At 38.2% G+C, this 20,764-nt stretch overlaps 1 protein-coding gene across 1 annotated transcript; it reads right to left on the reverse strand.

Moving 5' to 3' along the window:
* Window positions 1–3,517: 3,517 nt before the first annotated feature.
* On the reverse strand, window positions 3,518–18,159 carry LOC100890621 (uncharacterized protein P19A11.02c). Its single transcript, XM_003723936.3, has 5 exons — window positions 17,620–18,159; window positions 6,579–6,928; window positions 5,371–5,545; window positions 4,186–4,350; window positions 3,518–3,769 (listed from the first exon to the last, which is right to left on the reverse strand). Exons 1-5 carry the CDS (start codon window positions 17,657–17,659, stop codon window positions 3,618–3,620), a joined length of 882 nt encoding a protein of 293 aa, XP_003723984.2. The 5' UTR covers window positions 17,660–18,159; the 3' UTR covers window positions 3,518–3,617.
* Window positions 18,160–20,764: the final 2,605 nt, after the last annotated feature.

The raw sequence follows: 20,764 nt of genomic DNA on the forward strand, positions 1-20,764 counted from the left end.
GGTGCGCTTATCCGATTTAAAAAGGGGTAGCTCTAAAAAGGGAAAGGGGCACTTTGGGATACCTGAAAAAGTTTGGGGGGCACTGTGTCCCCGACCCCTGCCCCCCCCCCCCCCCTGGCAGGCCGCCTCTGCGCGTCAGTAAATCATCCCCTACGCTAACAACAGATCTCCTCCACTGCATACTACCATGGATAAATCACGGCCAGGGTCGTTTCGCCCCCTCCCCCTGGATCTTCCACTGGGTTAGGTATACAGTTTAAGGTCTTCTGTTGCCTAATTAGGAGCTCGGTTTGCGAACGAGATTGACCGCGGAACAATTATTATCGGAACACGACTGTCGTACATCCAATAAATTACAAGTAAATCAGGCCTTGAATAGGTTTATCATAACTTTCAGTAAATAAATAAGGCAGTAGCAGACTGTTTACCCAATTATGGATAGTAACGATCTAAGGAAAATTATTATCTTCCTCGAACCCCCGCCCTCCCCTCTCTCTCTCTCTCTCTCTCTCTCTCTCTCTCTCTCTCTGTCTCTCTAATCTATTTTGCTGTCTCTCACTATAGTCTAGATTTCTTAAAACCTTCTCTCCCTCTCTCCTCAATCTGTTTCCCTTTCCTCGTGACTGGCACCCTACTGTCCGGCTATTTAAATATTCCCTACACACTTGATTCAAGGCGCCAAAGATGGCGTTATCAACGAACTCATAATTATGCTCACCAGCCCTTTCGTCGGGCGTAGCAAGTAAGTAGGGAGTGGTAGCGTTGGTGTGGTTGAGATCTATCAATATTAAATGGACTAATGGCACCCCTAAGTTCAAACAAAAACCGGAACAAGTATAGAACCATGGACGTTGGAGCCGGAGGTATCATCTAGGGTACACTACAGCACCCCCTGAGTTTGATTGCGCTGGAGTGAAACATCTATTTCTTTCTCAACGTACACATAGTTTCTTTTCTTTTCAATTCTCTCCCTAGTTGACAAAATAAAAGAGGAGAACACAATATGACCGAGAAAAGAGTGAAATTCTTAAAATCTATTTTTTTATCGGGGTACATAATTACCTACATGTGAGATAATTTTCATAAATTATAGATTTGCACAAAACATGACAGAACAATTTATCTGATATCTCACTACAGCTATGGAATGTAGTTTATATTTTCCCCATTTATATTTTTTTATGTTTGTTAAGTTTTCTTCTTTCATTATTAGTCTACAACATAATTTTAGCACTACCGGCTCCTTTCCCGTTTCATAAAACTGATCATCAATAAAAACGGTCACATTACCGTGACAAATTCGCCAATTAAGAGCCAATCAAACGCTATTCATTTCAATAGATTATCGCAATTTTAGTATCTTGTTATTGATAAAAAGTTTTATGATTTAGGGAGCTGATCTAATAATAATAGTACTAATAAAAGCAATCAACATTTGTATTGCGTGTTTCTTTAGTTACACGTGAAAATAATATACACAGAAAACCTTAAGAACTATGATAGGCCTATATCATTTGCAGACGACGAGTAAGTTATAAAGTTAAGGTCAACTTTAAAGAAAAGACGAAATTAAGAATTAGTCCATATTCTGGCAATTTCAGATATTCTGAGTAAAAAACACTTAAAAGATGAAGGCACATTATAACATAACAATCACGTATTCGTAAAAGACGCTTATGCATCTATACTAGTATGATAACTGTTTACAAACGAATATGATAACCAGACACAACACTCTTTTAAAAAGAAAATGAACAACGAGTAACATTTTGAAGAAAAACACGTACTTAAAATATAGATTCCGGCTAGAAGAGCATTTAAATGATATGATATTTTGTGCTTCTATACATATTCCCGGATTATTCAAGAAGGCGATGCAAATTTGTGAGTTTGCAAATGCACAGTCAGATGTTTCCCCAACCAAAATGTAGGCTTAATGAAAGCTTATTCTATTTTCTTAAAAGTTCAACAACAGTTCCATATGAACTGATTTCATAAATGAAAATGGTCTATGGTATATTTCTTAATATTGAGTTCTATATTATTTAAGCTCAACACTCGATGGTAGAACAGTGGTCTCGTAACCGGGAGGTAACCGGGAGGTTCCGGGTTCGAAACCAAGTCGATGCGCTGGTGCCCCTAAGGCATTAATCCTCGTTACCAAGTTCCTCGAAGAGGATTTAAAACTATCGGTCCCCTGGTTGCTAACTTTCATATGCTTTCGTAGCAGTCAGGTAAAACAAACAAACAGACAAACAACGGTATACTATGTATCACGGAATTTGCCCCCACATGGCAAGTCCAATATTGACATTATCAAACTCTATTTGCTATGAGGTAACGTCACAAAACCTAACAGTGACCTTAAAAAACTAGTTCAAAGAACTCTTCATGATCTTTCCACTGACCTCTACATTCTGGATAAATTACGTGTGCAAAGATAAGACTAAGAGTAATAAAGTCTACAACAAGCTTCCATAAGCTTATTCTCTGAAAATAATCTCACATAAATTCAGCGAAAATTGAAGAAGAAAAAGAAGCAATTAATATTAATTAAAATTTTAACCTGTATTTAAGTGTTGCAATCTAACCTCTACGCTCCATTACATGCATTTTGAAAGACGGTATCAAAACTTAATTCATCTGGGGTTTCGAAAATCTGAAGAGAAATCATAGGGTTAGAAATATATACACCTGCTTTGTTTTTATTAAAGGACAACATCAATCGCTGATGCAATCCTACATCAGGCAAATGACGTCTTGCGTCAAGCTTTAATACAAAAGTTTGTCTATACTTTTGATGCATGAAGTTCTTCTTTAATTCTTTATAATTTGTTTAGTAAAGACGGCACAATTATCAAAAAGTGACTCAACTAAAGACGGTATTATTAGAGAACCTTAAAACCCGTCGCACACGAGGCGTTATTTGCTGACGTTGTGTTGCGTCAGCGACTGGCGCTGTATTTGGCGCGCCATGTATGGTTGACATCGTACAAATAATGCTGTATGAATGAACATAGCAAACATTCCCTTGAATTACTGACACACGCGTCATATTACCTTCATAATACCAAACGACTGAAACGACGCACTGTTTGCAAAGGGCGTTAATGTTTGCAATTTATATCGGGTCATTATATGCGGGAACCTGTGTAATGTCCGTTGCATACGAGGTGTAATTTGTATTACGTCATTACCTACGCTAATCAAGTCTATAACGGTAATGAATGCATGCGTCAGTAATTCAACGCAATGCTTCTACTGGTCATGTTGCATCACCCTTTATACGCTATCACTCTTAAATGGTGCGTCAAAGACTGTGAGTCGCTGACGCAGTCCTACGTCAGGCAAATGACGCCTCGCGTGCAACGAGCTTCAGACGATTCATGCGTCAACATTAAAGCCCGTCTGTACTAGTATGGCCAGGAGGGGTTAGACCTTCCAGTGTGGTCATTGACATGTGGTTATCTCATCAACTCAGCTCTCAATTAGCGTTAAAAAAGAGGATCATGGGGGACCAACGGGTACCGCTTAGACATTATTTTCTATATAGAGGGAGCTAGTTGCTAAAAGTAGTGCAGTGGGGCTTAAAAGAGGTTGGCTGAGTTTCCAAACTTTTATGAAAAGTTGTTGTAGCCTCTCCCAGGCCCCTTCTTTTTCCTATACAAGACGACGACGGCAATGACGAGGATGAGGATGATGGCACCGAGAACCAACCCAACGATGACGGCGGCATTAGGACCACTTGGAGGACTCTCACACGAATAGGCTGCAACCGTATCAGGAGAAAAATGTAAAATAATAAATAGAAATTTAGTCGAGATAATGATTCATGTTTTTTTAATGGATAGTGGTATGAAGAAAAAAATCTATAAAGTGCAATGTATCATTATCATCGTTATCTTTGTTATTACAATCATTAAGTTATCAGTGTTATCTTCTTTCGTTTTGTTTAGTTATTTCCTGCGTGGTCACACTGTAGCAGTAGTCGTAGTGGTAGTAGTAGTAGTAGTAGTAGTAGTAAGCAGTCCTGGTAGTAAGCCTAGTAGTAGTAGTATGAGTAGTAGAAGTAGTAGTAGAAGAAGTAGTAGTAGAAGTAGGAGTAGTAGTAGTAGTAGTATTAGTAGTAGTAGTAGTAGTAGTAGTTGTTGTACTTGGAGTATAACATATCTCATGTTTTCTTACCTTTTCCAAAGTCATGATTAGCAAACGAGGCAAACGGCTGGAGTCGCAAGTCTTCTAGCGTGAGATTGTAGGTAGCGCCTAGTGAAATCATCTGTTTATTGCACTGATAGCTGTTGCCAACTGGAGTCGCAAAAAGGATCTGGACATTTGGCACGGTTGTTTGATCTGAAAAAAAAATATAACATGACCTGGCTACTTACAAGGTTTACGATCCACTTGTAAAAGTATCACTGAAAAGTGAAATAAAATCCATTTTGTACTGAACGTCATTCCCTTTCAATTTTTCTCATGCATATCGATCTCGGTCATTTCTGCATGGCGGTGTCATGGTATAGCGGTTCATTCACTTGAAATTTAATTCAACGACTGAGGGTTCGAATCCCAGCCCGGTTCTAATTTTCTTTGTCAAGACATTAATCCACATTTGCCGTTCTCTACCCAGGTATTTAAATAGGTACCCAGTAGAATGCGAACGTTAATGTAGTTTGCTCAGCGTGAGCGTCTGTAAAATGACGCCTGGCTTGAATGTTCCCCAAGGTGTACAGAATATGCCTTACTTTGTGGGTGGGCAAGCCTGAATTCGATGACCGGAATAATATTATATCAGTTAAACGCTTTAAGGGCCATTTACACTTGCAACCAAACATGCCAAAAGATGCCAATACGGGGCCTGACCGCGATCTTTGGGTAAAGTTTGCTAGGCAACAACGCCAAAGAGGCCATTCCATAAACATTCTAAGCCGGAGTGTGATTTTTTTTTAAATATCCGCGTGATGTTTGGTAATGTAAACGGGAGCAGCTGAAAAATCGCGATGTTTGGCACGTGACCTTCAGCACTTCTGGATTGTTAACAATTTAATGGCAGGGCCAGGGTACAGAAAGTCGGGAAGACCGCACATGCGCATTACCAACCAAAACACGCCAAAACAATACTGAGCTTTAATTCAGTCGGTAATGTTTCAACGCAAGTGTAAACGGTAGGGAAAAACATCGCGATTTTTTTTTAAAATGAGGTATTTTACAGTAATAAGCGCTACATTAAACTCAGAAAATTGTTTTTGTTGTTGTCATTATTATTTATGCTAGACTGATACAATTGGCCCCTGAAAATATGACATGAAATAAAAGTAAGAGAAAGCTCATAAAATCATCTTTGCAAGAACGCGATCTTGCCTTTAAACTTACTATGTGTGATTGATGACGAATACAGATATGATGTCTCTTTGTCCTGCATGACGAAGCTGAGAGTGACTGAGATATCGGTCATGTTTTCGTCTTGGAACTTGAGCATGAAGTCAGACTCGTCATCATTGCACGATGACGAGTCCGCAGCAGCCGTGGTCGGGATCAGGATGGGATCCTATATAAAGAGGAGAAGAATAATGGAAGTGGGACAAAAGACAATCAGGGCTTGCCCTACCTAAAAACACGTCTATGCAATCTGCATTCTGATTATTAAAGTATTATTATTCGTAACTTACACACAATTTGTAACGAGGCACTTCACAAAGTCGTATGCATTATGCTTTGTTACATTATGGCATATTAACACGATCGCAAATACTTTCGAAAAATCATCCAATTTCAGTATCCTTGTTCGTCACCTACTGAAATGTGTGAACATGACGATGACGTATTACGTAATCCAATTTCATTGGGATATAAATGGCGAGTAGATTTATTTTTGAAAATAATTGACATTCTGTTTATTGAAGGAAAAAACCCTCGTATTAAAAAACCCTTGTATTCAAGTCCCACCGCTAATGCTAATGCACTAATGTCTTTTGGCAAGACATTGATTTACATTTGCCACTCTCCACCCAGGTGTTAAATGGGTACCCGGTAGGATGCGAAAGCTAATGTGCTCAGATTAGCAAGTGTGCGCTTGTAAAAATGACGCCTGGCAGGAATGCTCCCCAGGGAGTGGAGAATGTGCATACATTCTGTGCGGGTACGCCTGAATCCGATGACCGGGGTAATTATATATACCTGTAAAGCGCTTTGAGAGGGCCTTCGGTCCTGAAAAGCGCTATATAAGAACTAGCTATTATTATTATTAAAGGGGTTTAGCATGACAGAAACTGGTTAACGCCATCTACGACTTCTTTTGGACAACTGCACGTGTACGAATGGACTTGATTAACGGTCAGCGCGTGCTAGCGTTCGCGAGACAGACCGAAGTTCTCATCATGCTCCGGCTCACGTATGTTGCATGCACAATGAATACTGCGGTCGTACCGCGTAGTCGTATATATCGATTGGCCCGGAGTCAGGCGACGGGAAAGACACGTAGTCTCGTCATGCTACACCCCCTTTAAGCAAAAGAGAATACGTCAAACGTACGTCTCAAACCCGATGCACCCGAGGCGTTATTACACTACCGCCGAACTTACGACATTTGTCTGGGTGATCGTCCCCTTGAAAGACATCTTCATACAAGTCTGATTCTTGGCGCCAGCCACCACGGTCCACGTACCAATCTCGGGCGGAGCCTTGGTCGTCGTCAGCATCGACGTCGTTGGCGGTGCAGTGGTAGTCTGCGGTTCCGTCGTGTCGTTCGACGTCGTCAGCGTTGGCTGAGTTTGTGGCGTTGACGTTGTCATATCAGCTGTGGTGGTATCGTTCGGTGTCGTTCCCGTTGATGGGACGGTCGTCGTTCCATTTGTGACCGCTGCTTTTGTTTGGTTGGTCGTTGTAGAGATGCCAGAAGTGGTTGGCGCTGTTACCCATGATATACTCACACCTAGACGGTTGGAAGTACATTATATCATTATTATTATTATCATCGTTATTATTAACATTATCATCATTGTTATCATTATTATTATCATCGTTATTATTAACATTATCATCATTATCATCATAGTTGGATGAGCGCACTAGCATGTTGCACATGCTCTTTGCTTGCTCTCCAAAAGAGTTAAATTTTACTTGTAATTTGGATATTTCATATGATTGTATTGCTACCACTTGTTTTGTAATAGTACCTAGGAGCCACTAGACAAGTTGCAGTTGGTAAAGTAATATATTTATGTCATATTTCAGTGTAAAAGTATTTGGATAGATTTGATTTTGCAGTATTCGGTTTGCCATGTTCTTCCTATATATCACTGTGTAAGTAGCATCATCTATTGTACAGTGTTTGCCTGGATGAACCTGAACATCTGGATTACAATCTTAGCACAATGGGGTCTATTCATCTCAAAGTCTTTGTTGTACTTTGTTTATACACTTCTCTGACTGACTTTGTGCATTGTAAAGATCAGTCTTTTGTGCAGTCTTTTCATCGTGGAACATTCATCAGAAAGCACTTTCTAAAAAGGAGAATACCATACAGCTCTAACTGCACTGCCTCCTTTCAGTTAGAACTTTTTCATGCCGGAGATGTTCATCCAAATCCAGGGCCCCATATGCAAGATGGATGTGTTTCTTCCACATCCGCCATTCATCGTGCTACTCATCAAGTTCAACGTTACATCAAGTATACCCCAGCTGAACTTCTGAAATGGAGACATTCCAAGGCACAGCTTCCACGGGATATTTGCGACATCATTCATTCTTATGGAATTCACCGAAAGAAAACACGCAGAGGGACTCGAGGTGGCTACGGAAAAGCCAGCATCAGACACGAGAAACAGTCAAATATATCCGTTACACTTCAGCTCTGTACTGTAACTTCACCTATATCCGTGGTCACATCCGGAAGAAGAAGACCAAGACACACCAACGAAGATCGGTCACAAGGATCTAATCGGAACAATTTGATATATCCTTCTCAATATAATCCTAATGTAAAGTCTGGCATAACATGTTCTCTTTGGAATGCTCATTCTATAAGAAATAAGACAGTTGATCTGGTTGATTATATTTGTGAACATGACACTGATGTAATGATTTTAACTGAGACGTGGCTAAACAAAAATGATAATGTTGTCATAGGTGAGTGTACCCCTCCTGGTTATACTTTCCTAAATGAGCCTCGTGACTCTAGTACTCGTGGAGGCGGAATTGCTATGTTGTTTAAAACTCCACTTAAGATGCGTATTAGGCGAAATGATGATCTAGTTTACTCTACATTCGAATGCGTACATATCACTAATAGTTCTTACTCAGTCAATTTTATAGTTGTATATAGGCCACCCCCATCACCAATGAATGGATTCACTAATGCAGATTTTCTTAGTGAATTTGATGATTTTGTAAATGAAGTATCTCTTCTTCCAGGAAAGCTAATTTTACTGGGTGATTTTAATGTCCACTGGGATAATCCCTCTAAAAATGATGTTATTCATTTCTCTTCAACAACAACTGCTGCTGGTTTTGCTCAATGTGTAAATGGCCCAACACATAGTCTTGGGCACACCTTAGACTTGGTGTTTACCCGCTGTGATGAATCTGATAAATCTTTGCTTAAGGATTGTTACATTGATGAAACATGTATGTCTGATCATCATATTGTGTGTTTCACTTTGCAGCTTCCAAAACCTATACCTATGCAAACTGTATCAACTCTTCGCAACTATCGTAAAATCGATAAGAATCAATTTGTTAACTCACTAACTGAGTTGTTATCATCCAAACCAATCAATGTGGATGTTGACCCTTTGTTCGAATGGTATGAATCTGGAATGGAAGAATTGTTAGACACATATGCACCAGCAACAATTAAGACTCGACCTGTAAAGAATCGAATGCCTTGGTTTAATGACTCAATTCATACTGCTCGCCGAGAGCGACGTCGAGCAGAACGAAAGTGGCGGAAATCAAGATCTGATCAGGATCGTGAATTGTATATGAAAGAAAAGAGATATGTCTGTGAACTCGCTGAAACCGCCAAAGAAAGCTATTTCAAAGATAAACTAGCTTCTTGTAGTAGCAAGGATGTTTATCGCACTATTAACTCTCTTTTAAACAAGAAATCAAATCATCTTCCATTCTATGATTCTGCTGCTCGTCTAAGTTATCAATTTTCTAAATATTTTGTTGAAAAAATTGATACCATTCGTGATCAACTTGATAACCTTCCTGTTATGCCATTGCCTGACTTCAATAATACTTTGAATGATGATATACCATCGCTTGAAGTCTTAAGACCAGTTTCCCAAAGTGATCTTATGAAAATCATTACAAGATCTCCTAGTAAATCTGGTCGTTTAGATCCTATACCGACATGGTTCTTGAAAGAGAATATTGATCATCTTCTACCTGTACTCACTAATATTGTGAATATCTCCTTATCATCTGGTATCTTTCCTAAAGGAGCTCATCGTGCTGTAATTAAACCTCTCTTGAAAAATGCATCCATGGATAAGAATAATATTAAGAACTATAGACCTGTGTCTAATTTAACGTATGTAGGAAAACTCATTGAGAAAGTAGCTTGCTCAAGACTAATGGAGCATGTTGAAGCTAACAATCTTGCTGACCCTTTTCAGTCTGCATATAGACCCCGACATAGCACAGAAACTGCTTTGATCAAGGTGAAGAATGATATCATGTTTTCACTTAACTCAAACAAAGTAATTCTTGTGGTATTATTAGACTTGTCAGCAGCCTTTGATACCATCGACCATCATATCCTAGTCTCTCGTTTATCAACGAGGATTGGTATCAAAGGCACTGCCCTAAAATGGTTCCAGTCTTATCTCGATGGCTGGTCAACACAAGTAGACATTGCAGGGGAATTGTCTGCGCCTATCATTTCCAAGTTTGGTCTGCCACAAGGTTCTGTAGTAGGTCCTGTTGGTTTTACAATTTACACCCTCCCGGTTAGTGATATTACTCAGCATCATAATGTGTCATACCATGTATATGCGGATGATATACAGTTATATGTTTCATTTGATCCCAAAATACGTGGTGAATTAGATTGTGCATTGTTGTCACTGCAAAACTGCATCTGTGATATAAAGAATTGGATGTCCATTAACAAGTTGAAATTGAACGACAGTAAGACAGAGTTTTTTATTGCTGCTTCACCACACAATTTCAGAAGATTGCCAGACATAACTCTCACCATAGGAAATATTTCCGTAAAACCTACAGACACAATTAAAAACTTGGGCGCATTCTTTGATGTTCATATGAGTATGAATTCACATATTAACAATGTTAGTAGAACGGTCACTTTTCACTTAAGGAACATATCACGAATTCGTAGATATATTGATCAATCAACTTGTCATCATGCTGTAAGGTCTTTAATTCTCTCTAGACTTGATTATTGTAATGGACTTCTTTCCTCTCTTCCAAAGTTACATGTAAACCGTCTCCAGCGCCTACAAAACTGGGCAGCACGTCTTGTGTTTGAGGTCGGTAGAAGTCATTCAGCTCAACCATTAATTAATTCCCTTCACTGGCTTCCAATTCAACAGCGAATCATTTTTAAGTTACTCTTATATGTCTATAAATCATTGCACCACCTAGCTCCTAATTACCTGTCTAATTGTTTAACTTTATATACACCAAGCAGAAATCTCAGATCTTCAAATGATAACCTCCGTCTAAATTATCCAATTACACGTGTCCAAGCCGGGGATAGGACTTTCACGGTAGCAGCATCCAAAGGGTGGAATAATCTCCCCATGTCCATCAGACAATCTGCCTCTATCGATATTTTTAAGAAGGCTCTGAAAACTCATCTCTTTACATGAATTCTCCTCTATGTCTAATTATTTAATTTAATCAATTGAATTTAATATTTTATATGGAATATCTGATTGTAGCCTTTAATTACTACATGTTGTAAAGACCAATAATATTATTTGATGTTAGCGCTCTGAGCCTTATGGGAATGGCGCCCTAAATGTTCATTGTATTGTATATTGTATTGTATTGTATTGTATTTTTATCATTATTAGTATTAGTATTATTAATTATATCGTTATTATTATTATGACATATCATCATCATCATCATCATCATACCATCATCATCCATTATAGTCGTAGTAGTAGTAGTAGAATCATTAGTAGTATTATCACTACAGTTTCTTCCCCGACTGGTAATAAAGCATGTGTGTACTTGTGAGTAAACATCCAGGGGACCGATGTCTTTAAGTCCTCTCCGAGGGGCGTGTCAATACAGATTAATGCCTTCTCAGAGGGCAATAGTGCATCGACTTGGTTACGGACCAGACCCAGGACCTTAGGGTTACGAGACCACTGCTATACCACTTAGCCATCGCACCTCCTCGTTATCATTACTGTTATTATCAACATCATTAGTATCATTATCATTAATGATAATAAACATAATTGCAATTATAATAATTACACTACTACTACTTGACATCTATTAGGGCTGAGTATGATGATAATGTACTTTTAAAGTGTATCGTGAGCTTTTTTGTCATATTTACAAGATAACAATTCTCCATCATTTAATCCCCCGTAAAGTTACGTGTTTTCAAATTAGTTTTGGCGTTAATTGGGTCAAGTTTAATCGGAAGTCCAAGTAGAAAAAAAATGTACTGATTTGCCAAAACTGTCATCGTAACAACACCTGATTTTCAAATTTCCACTTTCGTCATTTTCATCATGTATCACAAAGCCAACATTCGACTGGAAGTATTGAATGGTGACGTACAGCACTGCGCTATCTTATTTTTCTTTTGCGACACAAAGTCGTAGAGTTTCTATGTTAGTGCTTTCTTATTAGATACCATTCTGCTTAGATAAGAAGGTGATAAATGCGATCTATTATTATTAAATAGAGAAAAATAAACACATCAGAGCCAATGATATACCCCCTCCGTCGATGAAAAAATCCTCATGGCGTAGAGGGTTATCATAGCGCGATTGCTCAGTTGGTAGAGCAGTGGTCTCGTAATCCGGCGACCCGGGTTCGAAACCAATGCGATGCGCTAGTGCCCTTTGGTAAGGTATTATATTCTTCATTACCAGGGGGGCGTTTCATGAAACAATTAGTCGGTGGTTTTCACCGACTAATTTCATTTTCACCAACAATTAAGTCAGCACTGACTAAATTTGACCAATCAGAGGTCCGGAAAATAGTCGGTGACAATAGAATTATCGGTGAAAATTATATTAGTCGGTGAAAACCACCGACTAATTGTTTCATGAAACGCCCCCAGGTCTCTCGAAGAGGACCTAAAGCCGTCGGTCCTCTGGCTGCTCACTAACAAGCATTTATGCTTTCTTAGCAGTCAGGTAAAAAAAGAACACCACACACAATATTGAGCTTTGCTGCTAACATTCAAGTCACTTTGCTATTTTTTAAACAACATCTCCCCTTTAATCACGATGATCTTATGTGGCTTGAGGGACAGACAAATCTAATCCATCATTTTTTGGAACAAATAATGAACAAAGGGTCTGATATGATAGACTATCCGCAGACCGCGCGGAAAGTGAACGCCCCCTTGTGCGTAAGAAATTCGAACGATACAGATTTGTACAGATGTTTGTCAAAATACTGTCCTATATGAAATGTGTACAAATTTTGCTACGATAAGTTTCTCAAATAGTTCTTCTTATTCTCTTTGTTAGACACAGGTTCTTTACACAAAATGGTGCGAAATAATAATTTACAACGATTCTCTTCTTAATTGATGATGATTATGAAAACTAGTGCCTATAAAGAGACAACATTAAAAGTACCGTATTTTACAATCCTAGTTGAAATCACGATCTAGAGAGAGATGGCATTTACGTCATTATCAACATGTCTAAATACGCTGCTGACCTATTAAGGGGTCATCAGCGGTTGGCATGTGCATCGAGAGGGGGCTTGGGGGTTTAACCCCCATTTCCTGAAGCTTCCCCAAAATGTTATCGATTATGAATACATTCAAGCAAGGTATTGTAGGAAATGAAAGCAATCCCCCCCCCCCAAAAAAAAAAACCTCATGTCATGAGACCACCACCCCCTTCCCTCTCCGAAAACAAATCTTTTAGAGCCGCGTGTCTTGACGTCATCAAAAATGCTACCAACAATTACAGTCACAGCTATATCTAAGATCAATGTTCATTTTGGAAGGGCGATGGCGGATTTAAGGGGATGTGGGATTGAAACCCAATCTGGGCATCCCTAAACATAGACAACACAAGTCATGTACCCCCTAATTGAGTTCTCAAACTACTCATGCCCCCACTTAAAATCTTAACCCCCCCCCCCCCCATGCACCTGAATCATATTATTATTATTATTATTACTATTAATATCGTCATCATCATCATCATCATCATCATCAACCCCCTTCTATTATGGATCCGTCAAAATGCCTATTTTTGAAAGTAAAATCAATTGACTTCTAAAGCTAGAGCCAATCTATACAAAAATGTATATTCCAATTTCCCCCGAGTGATTTATGACTCATTTTTTTGCATCCATTCATTACAAAATTTGATTGCATTTTAATTATCAAACAAATACAGATTGTGATAAACCCTGACGTAAAAATGGTATGAAGTTGTCAATAGCAACTGGTAGACGTATGAATAAAAATCAATGATACGTTTTGAAAACTGGGTCACTTATTGTCATAGAAAAGGCATCCATATCTGTTCCACTGTACGGTTTGTATCTATATATAAAGGCTTTCATGAAAGAAAATGCCATGATGAAATTCGTTGCTGTAACAGTTATACAATGTTAGAGGATGGAACCTTGTTTGGCAAAAATCACACTATTCTACGCTCTAAATTTTTTTTCTTCCCGGAACAGGCTCTTGGGTTTTAAAGGTACTATGTCCCATTTGCAGGCCAAAAAATGAAAAAGTTAAATTCCAACTGCATTTGAAAGATAATACTAATTTAGAACTTCCCTAAAAAAGTTGGGGCTTGAAAATGTCTTCAAGTGGGAAAATAATGACTATTAGTTGTCAAATCGACTTTAGGGCTATAGAGCCCAAAAGTAATAGTCTTGATATTCAGACAATTGTACCGAATGGTCATACGTTTTATGCTGCGCAAAGATTCAATCAGTTTAATCTTGGCCATCACAAGAAGTGGGTTATTGATGTAGACAAATGCTCGTGTACCCTTTACAACTCTTTTCATGTATGTTATTACCAAAGAAGAAAAAAGGCCAGTCAGTCACTCAATAGTGTCTGACAGTGAAGTCTAGCAAGTAAACGGGTTTCCTTGCATAATTTGAATATGAGGACACTGCTAACGTTTACATTTCACAGATAGGACATACATGCCATATTCATAATTCCTGCAAAGTTCTACAGCAATTGAGATTGGCTGCAAAAGGGACATAGTACCTTTAAAGAAAGGAGTATAAATTATTCTCCTTGACTATTTTACTTTGCTATGTTTTTAGCCGATAGACCATATGAACTCTACGGTCCTAATAGGCCTAAATGATTACGATTTGTTAATATGAGACCTTGAAACGCAATACAATGAAGAAAAACAAACACATTTTCAAAACGAACGAACGAACGAACGAACGAACGAACGAACGAACGAACGAACGAACGAATAAATACAAAAATGAAAAAACAAACCCCCATCAACAGAAGACCACAAACAAAATATTAAAATATATCAGAATTCTGTATAAAGTGTATTATAATGCAAAGCGGAGTAGCGTGCATAATTTTTGTCCAGCGGAGGTGGGGGAGGGGGGAATACAAATGATGACTGAGCAGGGATTGCATTGTAGAGTGGTTGGGTAGGTTTGTGTGTTCTTTCACTTTCCTTCTCTTATACATGTAATTAAACCCGTCTTTCTCTTCATTTACCTTTCCTGATCAAACCCGTCTTTCTCTTCATTTACCTTTCCTGATCAAACCCCCCTTTCTCTTCATTTTCCTTTCCTAATTTGAAGGGGAGGGGCATGCATTTAATATATGCATACTTAGGTGTGAAAGTAAGGTCACATGACGATAGATGCTTGATGCACGAGTATATCAACAGGACAATACGTCATGCAGGTGGATAAACAGTTCAACAATAACAATAACGATGCTATATTAAGATATGACGGAAGGGACAGAATTAGTTTATCCCGGCATTTTATAGTACCTAACAATCATGAAGCGTGGAATTACGTTTCTTTTATTTGTTTTCAGGAGTCATGCATTATTTTATTTTTTTGCGAAATCGAATTCATTCCAAACTATAGTGAATCTACTCCATAGTAGATGTTGAATTACTCCTTTGACATTGGATTTCACTATTTTGAGCGTAGATTTCCACTTCAAACGAAGTGATTAAAAAAAAACTACTCCAACGGTGGATTTCGATTCCCGTATTTTGCTAGATCTTCGTCCCAGGGAAACGATTATCATTGAGTAACGCCTAAACTGCCATTTTAGAAGCTCTCCTTACCGACCCCAGTTTCCTTACCGCCACCCCTCATTCAAACATGTCAAACAAAGTTTTGGTCACTTATAACTGATTTTGAAATCTAATCATGAATTTTCTTTTTCTACAAATTTAGGGAAATGACATCTGAATTGGGCATGCGATTGATTGAAAGTTGTTCGGACATGCACTTACCATTTTATTGGGCATTTACAAATCCTGCATATTTTTTTTTTTTTTTTTTACAAAGAACGATATTGATCATTAGAAAACAGATCTTTATTATAAACGAAAGAAACCAGAAGGCATTATGTAAAAACCGGAAGATCTTTCATAATGGTATGTAGGTACTCTCGGATACCAATGATCGAGCAATTGCTCACATAACTTCAACAACAAAAAAAATCCACGATTATACTCCAGTTACGTCGACGAGATCAACAGATAACCGACAGCAGATCGACAATCAAAATTACATTTTCTCAGATGGACAGGAATCGGTTGGTTTAGAGTCGGCTTGGCTGTGTGCCCGGGGGTCTCATATAGAAATACTGTAAGCATGCGTGACCACACGTTTGCCAGACACCCCTAAACGAGGATTTCTTCTGAAGCCAAAATACACCCTAAATCCGGATTTCACGTGATTTTTTTTTACTTACCCGGATTTCCTTATCTTTCTATGCTTATTACTCAGCCACTATACATTTTCTACCAAAGTGTTCGGCACATGTTATTTATTTATAATTCGATGTAAGTTTCGTTTGATTCTGTTATTTTTTCCTCTATATTTATCTATTTATCTTTAAGAGAACGTAGAAAATAATATGGGTATAATGAGCGGTGGAGGATAAAGGGCGGGGGTTGTCAACCGGCTTGTGTCCCACTTTTTAAACTAATGCGCCATACATTATTAACTCTGCACATAAGAAATGCCTCTCTTCAAATTGTTGACACAAAAACGCACAGAAAGGTGTGTTTTCGGAATTGTGCCCCCTCCCCTTTACAAAAAACCTAACCAAAAAAAAACGTTTAAAAAAACTTGATCTGCTTGGATAACGAGGGGCAGAGGTAGTCCGTTCTCTATACCACTTTATACCAGGATGCCCCCAATCCCCCCAACACTCGTTTGTAGACTGACTGATATTGGTTTAGGCTACAAAAGACAAGATTGAGAAGAAAATAATTACTACCATAAAAAGAACGACAGTTAGTGGAGTTACTCGAGAATCACTATTTTCGCTGGAACATAATTTGTACAGTTTATTTTTCATTCCCATTAAACAAATCAAGTCTGTGAAACATAATTTTGGGGAATTATTTTCGCCAGAAACATAACGGATACTGTTTGGTTTCATTACCATTGCACATATCACATGTGAATTGTTTGTGTTTCTTTTTGCCAATATACACCGCCATTTCATGGACCCGAACACAATGGCCATACGTTTCATTTGGAATAATCGAATAACCAAGGACACCTCATTAGTATTAATCAAACAGATGATGCAGTGTCGACTGCGATCCGAAGTTGATAACATGTACCTATATTAGTTTACTGCATTACACATGTTATTCAAATGAAATGCATGGAATATTATCCTTATTCGCATTTTGATATTGCTCAATAATGATGATGGCGATGATGATGATGGTGATGATGATGAAGAAGATGATGAAGAAGATGATAATAATAAGAATCACCATCAAATATGGCGGAGCATCCCTTATCTTAATTGAAAAGACAAAAATTCTAAACACACCGAGCTGTGACAGTATGATTGCCAGTTACAATAGACATGATTATTAGTGGAATCTAGACCGTCATGATTTACGCCATATTCATTGTGTAAAGTGTAAACAATTACAACTCACTACAATGACTATATTATACGGATGCTCAGGCCCATACCGGAGTTTCCTGTGGTAGGCCTGATTTGGGTCAAAAGGACGAATTGTATATATTTCATCATACATGCATGCACTCTTCCGTGTAGTATAAAACAGATCGACAGAATAAGGGGAAATAGATCGATAATACATTATGCCTGTTTCAAATAGGTCTATTAAGACCTTCAAAAAGTCTGTGCCTCGCCGTTCCAATAACAAACATACTCTGCGCCTATATTCTCTTAGGAGTGTATTTATTAATACTTACCGAGCAAGACGATGAGAATAATCATAGTTTTGGAGGCCATGGCGATAAGATATTATAACAAGCGTCGGATCCGCCTTCAAAGTAAAATGCCCAGTTCGAGAGGGGTGTCCGCACAGGTGAATATGTTTCACTACAGAATCCTCAAAGCCCGTTTGTGTGTTCTATTTCCTGGAGTTTCCTTCAGATGCAACGTTGCAAACTGTTTTGATAAGATTCAGCACGATTAATTTATGTATTTCACAACGCGATGTACCAACGATAAGCACACGACATTTCTACCGTGCAACAATAATGTCATTTATTTTTTGTACGACCTCGACGGTTTTTATTGTGTTCTACCGCGCTATTTTGTTATTGATCAAAGTCCGTATGGCATAAAGAATTGATTTATTCCATGTGATATTGCTACTCGAAGAAGCTGATAACTGGTGCACTCAATGAAGTTTATTGACACAGGAATCTTAACAATATATATGATCATGGATCTATCTTGGCACAAACTGGTAATTAAATGAACTTTGGGGGCAGGCAAAAACAAAAATTGTAAGCGATTCTTGAACCTGAACTTTAACCCGCGTTTCAATGAAATATTGTGACACTAGTCTTCGTTTGCAGACTCACATTCGTTCATTTCTTTGGTTTTGATCAATGAATGTATTTTGTTGCCAGGGACTGGAACTCAATATGGTGGAGTGCATTAAAGCTGTTAAAGCATAATATTTGTAAAATCTGCGGCGGATGAAGAAACTTTTAAACTGGGGAGGGAGGAGGGGAGGGGGGCCCTTCAAAGAAGATGGGGATGTCATCTATATGTGAAGGCTGATATAGACAATGGGTAAGTTTTCTTATCTTTTGTGAACAGGCCGGCGTTCAAACTACAGTACTATACATAGTTACATTGTACAAGACAAGTGGATGAGTTCACTAGTATTATCATGTAAAGCTTTGAAATAATCACTTGACATGAAGAGCATTATGAAACCAAAACGCTTGCGAAGTTTCCACTATGATTTTATGTATTATAATCTGTTTACTCTTGTTTATGTTACTATTGTGGATCGAGTTTCTGCCATGTCAATTGTATTAAGCAAGCATAAGATAAAGGCGTATGATGAGAAAATTAAGGCCACTAAATGCATACAACAGTCGTTTCAATGGCGAAGCAGTTTCAGGGTTCGAGGGTGTCGAACTGCTCGAAATTATTATTATAATTATAAGTATTATGACATTTAATTCCAGTTTCTTTTCACTCAATTAAAGCAATTCAACAAAATATTCTTGGAACGTGCGGTGTAAAATGAATTTAAATGTTTATCGTAAAAAGGGAAAAATCTCAACAGTTGTCAATTTAAATTCATAAATTTTCAAAATAAATCAAAATTATTATACTGTTATACTTTTTCTTCGAGGCCATTTTCATCAAATTTAATGCTTAGATCTTTGAAAGTACCTCATTAAAAATTATTTTCATTCACCTGTTAGGAATAATTGTATTTTAATAGTCGAATGCATACATTAACTGCTATGTAAGACAAATATTATGGCTTGTCTTATTTTTATCTTGTATGCACTTATCATACCCTTTTCTGGAGAGATGTGGTATAGAATGTTTGATTCCTGATTCCTCACGTATAGAAAATATATAAGTGTTCATAATTTTGCAGCACATAAATATTGATATGCATTATGATTATCATTATAAGTTTTCCTATATAAAGTATTGAATCTTTAGATGGCCTTTTCTTCGGATAGTCCAGTTATAATCAGATAGGGGGGGGGGGTAGTCCAGAATCTGGCCGGTTCTTTATTTTTATTTTTCAATGATACCCCAAAAAACACTTACATACACACACGTGCACAGACACCCACACAAACACCCACTAAAAACATGCCTAAATTTTGTGAGAATATATTCCCTAGACACTTGATTCAGGCCGCCGAAGATGGCGTTATCAACGAACTCATCAGCCCTTTCGTCGGGCGTCCTAATTAGTGTCCCTTTATAGAATAAAGGGACACTAGTCCTAATTGAATGATCACGCCATCTTCGGCTGGTACCAAGTAAGTAGGGGGTGGTAGCGTTGGTGTGGTGGAGATCAAAATTAAATAGGCTAGATTATGGACTGGGTGGGGGGGGGGGGGGGGGGGAGGGGTGGGGACTAAAGAGGAGTGTCTAGACATTAAATAACACAACTATTGTAAAAGGTAATTACTGTTCAGATACCAAATTAGGAGATCATTGAAATTAGTATTTCCAAGCAAAAAAAACATGTATCAGTGCGCACAGGCACATTGGCTGACAACAGTGTTTATTTACTGAATGGTTTATCAAAAAAACTGAAAATATTCAAAGATAAAATTGATAAAACATATGATATTATTCAAAAACTAAGGATAATCAACACTGTTCCAAAAGTTAGCACCTAGAGCTGTGATATCGTATCTTCTACTGAAACCTAATAATGAGAGAAACCTTGAGGAAAAACAAAACAAAATCAGTCTAATCTTTTGAAAGGTTTGAAAGTAAATATGAGGAAGGGGGGGGGGGGGGGGGGGGGGGTAGTGAGCATAATTTTTTCTCGTTTTTGCCCCCGGAAATTTGAAAATCGCGCAGACCGTTATTTTCACTCAGTAGGGGGGGGGGGGGGGAGGGGCGGAGTGTGTGATCATTTATTATTTAAAAAATAAAATAAAACAACATTTTTGAAGAAAAAAAAAGCCAGGGGGGGTCGGGCCTGTCAGCCCGCCCCCCCCCCCCCCCCACCCACCCGTGGATCCCCGCCTGTGATATTCAGGGCTCAGAATAGTTCTTCTGAGGGCTCGCTTCTGGACATTCTTGATGACTTTACGAACGACTTGTATATGAAAAGCCTAATGGGATGCTCAATCATTATTGATTATTATTTATTAAGTTGAACTGTGCAGATGTAGATTAAAATTCTTATTATAACAACCATTTTTAATGCAAAGTATATTTTTTGCCGTAATTTAATTGAGGTTATTGGAAATATCAGAAAAAACTTTGGGCATCCTATCTGGCACTTCATATACAAGTCGTTCGTAAAGTCATGCGTAACTTTACGAACTCTTTATGAAACATTTGGGGGCACGTGCCCCCAAATTATTTTTCCAAGATCGGTTGAAC

This window comes from Strongylocentrotus purpuratus, unplaced genomic scaffold (assembly GCF_000002235.5).
Source record: "Strongylocentrotus purpuratus isolate Spur 01 unplaced genomic scaffold, Spur_5.0 spur5_scaffold_12, whole genome shotgun sequence".
NCBI lineage: Eukaryota > Metazoa > Echinodermata > Echinoidea > Camarodonta > Strongylocentrotidae > Strongylocentrotus > Strongylocentrotus purpuratus.

What these genes read in the sequence shown, in the direction of transcription:
- LOC100890621 (XM_003723936.3), bottom strand. Translation starts at nt 17,659, where the DNA reads ATGGCCTCCAAAACTATGATTATTCTCATCGTCTTGCTCG. An exon ending in TATTCTCATCGTCTTGCTCG is followed by an intron (nt 6,929 to 17,619) that starts GTAAGTATTAAT and finishes CCAACCGTCTAG; the next exon opens with GTGTGAGTATATCATGGGTA. An exon ending in CGATCACCCAGACAAATGTC is followed by an intron (nt 5,546 to 6,578) that starts GTAAGTTCGGCG and finishes CTCTTTATATAG; the next exon opens with GATCCCATCCTGATCCCGAC.